Source organism: Arachis hypogaea, chromosome 11 (assembly GCF_003086295.3).
Source record: "Arachis hypogaea cultivar Tifrunner chromosome 11, arahy.Tifrunner.gnm2.J5K5, whole genome shotgun sequence".
Taxonomy (NCBI): domain Eukaryota; kingdom Viridiplantae; phylum Streptophyta; class Magnoliopsida; order Fabales; family Fabaceae; genus Arachis; species Arachis hypogaea.
In genome coordinates this window covers 9,076,121-9,083,004 of record NC_092046.1, presented here as the reverse complement: position 1 = coordinate 9,083,004, position 6,884 = coordinate 9,076,121, and the positions used below count along the sequence as shown (strand labels likewise).

The 6,884-nt window shown below is 32.3% G+C and overlaps 1 protein-coding gene across 1 annotated transcript; it reads left to right on the top strand.

The window, feature by feature from the left end:
* Positions 1–3,083: 3,083 nt before the first annotated feature.
* On the top strand, positions 3,084–6,132 carry LOC112720936 (cation/H(+) antiporter 15-like). The gene is made up of 2 exons (XM_025772030.1): positions 3,084–3,971; positions 4,861–6,132. The coding sequence occupies exons 1-2, from the start codon at positions 3,084–3,086 to the stop codon at positions 6,130–6,132; spliced, it is 2,160 nt and encodes a 719-aa protein (XP_025627815.1).
* The last annotated feature ends 752 nt before the right edge of the window (positions 6,133–6,884 follow it).

Genomic DNA, 6,884 nt, shown 5'->3' with positions numbered 1-6,884 from the left:
TGGTGGTACAGCTATATCATGGAGATCCACGAAACAACGATAGCAGCAACGTCCTCTAATCATGCTGAAATACTAGCGATTCATGAAGCTAGTCGCGAGTGTTTTTGGCTGAGGAGTCTGATTCAATATATTCTGTCATCATGTGGACTGATTGATCATAAGATAGCTCCAACTGTCCTGTTTGAAGATAATACAGCATGCATTGCTCAACTTAAAGGTAGATACATCAAAGGTGATAGAACAAAACATATTTCTCCAAAATTCTTCTTCACTCATGACCTTCAAAATCAAGGGACAATTGATGTCCAACAGATCCGTTCAAGTGACAATCTGGCAGATTTATTCACAAAGTCACTCCCAAAATCCTCCTTTGAAAGACTGGTACATGAGATTGGGATGCGCCGACTTCGAGACATTAAATAATGTCAGCAAGAGGGGGAGATTGTACTCTTTTTTTCTTGGTCAAGTTTTTTTCCCATTGGATTTTTCTTGACAAGGTTTTTAATGAGGCAGTTCCCATCACAAAGGATATTGTACTCTTTTTCCTTCACTAAGGTTTTTCCCACAGGATTTTCCTTTAGTAAGGTTTTAACGAGGCAATAATTTTAAATGGGCATCTAAGCGGGAGTGTTGTGATAAGATCACATTAGATGCCCATTAATATGGGCGGTTGAATTCCTTTTCCAATAAGAATTAAGTTGAAAAAGCAAACCTCGTTGGCTTATAAATAGAGAAGCCATCTGAGGGATATAAGACACAAGCAAGTAATAATAAAATCAATTCTCTCTTTATGTTGCAATCAAATACTCTTCTCTTTATATTTCTACTACAATTTTTTCTCTTCTTTTATTTTATTAGTATTCTAAATTCTCTTTTCTATTACTCTTTACATATAATATTAATAGCAATATTAATCATCTTTATTATATTGAGATAGTAACAATAAACATATGCAATTCTCTCTCTCTTTATTTTTAATACTTCTTTCTATCTTTGTATATATATATACACATTACAACATATAATATTATTATATATATATATAAATTATTATTGAGCTAATTATTTTAATACTAGAGTCTTCTATTTATACATCTTTATATATATATATCTTTTATTTCACAACAGTATTAACTTAGAAAGGTTTCATTATATTGGTATTTCTATCGGGAAAAAAAAAGTTACATGCAGATGTTAAAATTCTGATGAATAAAAAACCAATTTAAAATGATTGCGTATGAAAATTTAGCAGCACGTGATTTAAAATGAAAATAATAATTATGTTTATGGTAAAAAAAAAAAAGACAAATTAGATTAGAACCCCAATAATAGTAATGAACTAATTTTAAGAACTAGCTTGAACTATTCTAATAATAGACAAAATAATGAGGAACAAAACTAGTTACCGATTTGTGAACTTGTGAGACAGAGAAACAAAAGTAGAGAAAGTTATTAGGAATCTACACACCATGCTTGATGAAGAGAAGGGTACCAAGAAAACTTATTCCAGCAAAGAAACAAAGCAATTACATTTAATTTTCCTTACAACTTTCCATCTCAATTGCTTTTATTCCTTTTCCCTTGTCATCAAAATCCATCAAAACAAGAAGTTAACACATCAACAGAATTGAAGTTATTATGGGTAACAATGATGATTGTTTTCCAATTTGCTACAATGAAACCGTGAATTATCCCAATTCCATATGGAAATCACAGGACCTGTTAAAGAATTATTTACCTTTATTTATCTATGAAACCATTACCGTTGTTTTTAGCTCGCGTTTGGTATACTACCTCCTCAGACCCTTAAGTCAGCCTCATCTTGTTTCTGATCTTCTTGTAAGTCGCATCATAACAACTTCTTATTTTCTTTTATTTTCTATTTTCTTTTGGGTATTATTCAATTACATGTTAGTTTATTTTGTGACATTATTAGAGTAGCACAAAACCATGGAAAGGAAACATAAATATTGGAGAATACAAATGCATTTTAATGAAATTTAACAAATGAATTTAAAAATATTAGGCTTTGTTTATGTCTTTTCTTCCCGTTTTGGTCGAGTTTATAATTCAACAATAAAAAAAACTAGCATTTATTATCTTTCTTATTTCAGTAATGAGACTAGATCTTGATAGTAAGATTTGGGTACAGATAACAAAAATCACTAAATAATAGTATCATAGAAAAAAAAAAGGGGAGTGCTAGGAGAACAATGAAAATTTTGAACAACATGAATAACCACCAATCAAATGAAAATACACTACACTCTAAATTAATGCTACTAATTAAATTTACTCTTTTAACCCTATTAATTCACATTGTTTACACATTGTTCAAAAATCTTGTTGGTTATCTATACTTTTCCAAAAAAAAATATGATGTTGTTAGAAATTTACAAATCATAATGAAGTAGCAACTTTTTACATATATTTTAGTTTAGCAGTTGAAAAATAAAGATAAGGAAATAGAAACTTTTTGTTTTCAATAGAAACTTCACGTTTATTTTTTTTAAGACAAAAATATATGAGCTTTACATTATTCATGTCTATTTCCGTGTCTATTATACTATCACTAAAAATTAGAACTTGAATTCACTAGAAAGGTGGAGTTTATGGTGTGTATAGCTATAGTGTCTATAAAAGTTTATACAAATACTGTTAAAATTAAAGTAACACCATTATATTTTGATAATATTTTTTCTTTTATTTTCTAAATTAAAATACATTGTTTATCAGTAAAAGATGTTATTTTAATTTTAGTATAACAGTTTTTAAGGTAACATAGCCACTATAACAACCACAGCATTGACATTATAGCATGTATCCACCTAAAAACCCTAATGCATTTGTATCACTACATAATTTTTTTTTCCATTGTAAAGAGAAAAGAAAAGAAAAAACCTTATTTGCCTTCTACTATTTAGGCCAAACTAATTTATATTTTATTGCAATAGGCAGGTATGTTGCTAAGTTCAATATTTCAATTGGGAGGGAGTAATAAGTTATTTCAAGATTTTCTCCCTATACAGATTCTAGTTGCTGTTTCAACCATAGCACAAGTGGGTCTCATCTTCTATGTCTTCATGGCTGGGCTTGAGATGAACTTAGATTTTGTTTTAAGAGCACCTAAGAAGCCCACAATAATTGCAATTTGCAGCACTCTGATTCCAATGATATTGGGAACTGGAATTTATTCTTTGGTAATAATAGTGGACAAGAAATTCTTAAAAAATTATGTTGAAACATACGAGTATAATAGACCCCAATGCTATTTTATATGGTCTATGGTTCTTAGTATCACAGGGTTCCCTGTTCTTGCTAACATTCTTGTGGACCTTAAACTTCTCTACACTAGGCTTGGAAAATTGGCATTAACAGTAGCAACACACAATGACTTCTATAACTGGATTATGTTTGCATTGGTGTTTCCATTTCTTGTTAATGGTTATAGAGCAATTTTCTCAATGCTATGTGTCATAGCTTTTATTCTCTTAAGCCACTTTGTGTTACGCCCTTTGCTAGAGAAGATAGTGGCCAAGAAACCAAACAAGCATGACTGGACCAATTACCAGTTGTCATTTGTGATCATGGGGCTTTTCGCTTGCACGGGGCTTACCGACATCCTCGGCGTGAATCCCCTCGTCGGGGCGTTGATTTACGGACTTGCCATTCCACGAGGAAGCTTCACCGAGATGTTGATGGAGAGATCGGATGATTTTGGATCTAGATACTTAGCACCCTTGTTCTTTTTCAGTGGTGGCTTGAGGTGCAATATAGTTAAGGTTTTGCAGACTGTAGATTTGGGTTTTATTGTTATAGTGATCTTGTCTATCTTCACAAAGATTGTTACAACATTTGCAGTTACTCGCTATTATGGTATGCCTTTCAGAGAGAGTTTGGCTTTTGGGTTGCTTATGAACACCAAAGGCGTCTTGTCACTCATAGTGCTCAACATTGCATGGGATAATAAGGTGGTTAAATTGATTAGAAAAATGCTCTATATTTTTTCTGTTCATCTAATCTTGAGTATATATAGTATTGTTGGACATAGTTTGAATAACTTAGACTATAAATTATTGTTTCTTATCATGAAAAATTCAAATATTAATGACTCTAATCATGAAAACTATAAACTGATTCATTTTGATAATTGAGCTAGTTCAACAAAACTATCCAAATCATTTGACAAAACTACCCAACCAATGATCTATTTTAAATTAATTTGTTGAACTCATCTATTTTTTAATAGATCTCAAGTCAATTTATATCTTTTATTATTAAAATTTTCAGTGCTTAAATCTTTTATAGTAAAAAACGGTAGTTTATTCTAAGTATATATATAACTCTTGTGGTTTTTTGTCTAAATCCCTCAATGTATAAATGACAAATGGTATCTGAGATTAATGTTTCAAATATATGGAATCACAGTTGTAATAAAAATTAATCCATTTCATTTAATGACGCCAAAGACCTACAAATACTGATATTGGATGTGACAATATCTAAATCTGGATTATCCCATATAACACACTTAATAATATCATCAACTCATTGTTATCTTGTATGTTCATCTAAAACGCCACTTGATTAATGGCGAGAGCATAAAAGATTAATGTGCTCTGTAAATACTTCATAGTTTGTCTTCTCCTCTATATCAGATAAATTATATCTCCCATTACTATTTTAGTTATTTGAAACTAGATAGAGATAATTTTATCACTTTCTATTATCATGGTCATATTTAAATAGCAGTATACTTTAGAAATGACACTTATTTTTATCATTTTTTATATTTTTATAAGACTTTCACTTTCTATTGATCAATACACTGATGCATTTATTCTTTTTTCCCCATTTCAGCTTATAAGTGCGTACGCATTCTCAATCATGACGCTTACTATTCTGATAATGACTTTCATGGTGTCTCCAATAATCAACGTCATTTACAGGCCAAAAACGGCCTATAGGATGAACATGCTAAGGACCATACAAAACCTAGGGTTTCAAACAGAAGTTCGAATCTTGGTTTGTGTGCACAATCCTCGCCATGCCAGCGGAATGGTGAATATCCTAGAAGCCTTAAGTGGTATCAGTGTCTCCTCTTTGCGAGTGACAGCAGTTCAACTCGTTGAGCTCAAAGGTCGTGTCACTAGCCTTGTCTCTGCTCAGCTCGAGCATCAAAGCTCGCTCGGATTCTCACAATCACAATCACAATCACAATCATTTGAGGACATGGAAACGATAGCAAGTCATATCCATTTCTTTGCACAAGTGCATAGCGGCAACCATGCTGAAACCAGCATGATCATGTCACCTTTCGCGACAATTAACCGTGACATATACAATCTAGCAATGGAGAAACAAGCATCATTGGTTCTCCTTCCTTTTCACAAGCACTGGAGCTCCGAAGGCAACTTAGAGGTAACTAAAGAGGTGTTTGGCGAGATAAACCAGAATGTGATGAAAGATGCGCCATGCTCCGTGGGGCTCTTCGTTGATCGCGGCCTTAATTCATTGTTGAATGCCAATTTGCACATCATCATGTTATTCATTGGGGGTCCTGATGATCGCGAAGCCTTGGCTATTGCGTGGAGGATGGCAGGACACCATAGGATACAACTCAGTATGGTGAGGATTATTTTGTGTGGCAAAGCTGCAATGGAGGATCAAAAAAAGGAATCTGGCCATGAGGAACTACTATCAGCAGTGCTAGATAAGAATAAGGAACGAGAGTTGGATGATAGCTGTGTGAATAATTTTAGGATTATGGGAGTGAACAATAAGGATACAATAAAGTATGAAGAGAGATATGTGGAAAGTGATGATGATATCCCTAGAGTGGTTAATGAATTTGATCAAAAGCGTTATGATTTATATGTTTTGGGACAAGGGAAAGGTAGGCACTCAAGGGTGTTGTCCGAAATGTTGGATTGGACTGATTTCCCTGAACTAGGTGTTATTGGGGACTTAGTGGCATCAAATAGCTTTGGTTCCTACTCTTCTGTGCTTGTTGTACAGCAATATGGGTATGGGGGAATGGAATTTGGTAAAAATTATGAGAACAACCCTAATTGTCATCCTCATATTTGCAAACCACCTTCAAGGACAAGATCATTAAGTAGAATGTTTTGAAGAAAGAATAACATCAAGTATGTATAGGTTCTGAATTCTAATTTGGAAGTGAGAGAGATTGAATTGTGTGGACTAATTGCTTGTACTACTAAGCATGTATACAAACCAACCCAGTTTCTTGCTTACATGCATGACCATACAATTTTTAGAGCAAAATCTAAGTAAATACTGACTTACTAATTGATTTGTTTTTATTGAAATTTTATTTCACTCCAAATGATTTGTGTTCAACAATTACCAAATGCACCTAATATATTTAGAGCACGTTTAGGAGATAACAGAAGCTATTTTTTATTTTTTTTACTTTTGAATTATTCCGAAAAATTAATTCACAGCTTTTTTAAGAAGTAGAAATATATTACTTCTTCTCGATGAGTCATTATATCACTTCCGTAAAAAATGTTCTCTGTTTCTACTCGAAATACTGGCCTTCCACCACCATTTTCACGTAATGATTCATTTGCTGAAAATATTGACCCTCCGGTATTTTTTTTTATCATTTTACCACTATTTTTATTATTAAATTTGTATTTAATATTGTGTGTGGTATAAAATCTCAATTTTAATTTTATTTTTTCACATGTGATTTTATTTTTATATAGCTTGCTATTATTTTTATAGTTAGTTATAGCAAGTTCTTGATCCCAATAAAGGAGGAGGGAGTTCTAACAGGAGCGAAAAAAAAAAACAGCAACAAAATATACATTGACACATATTTTACATTTGTTTTCATTTTCACCTACCATATTATA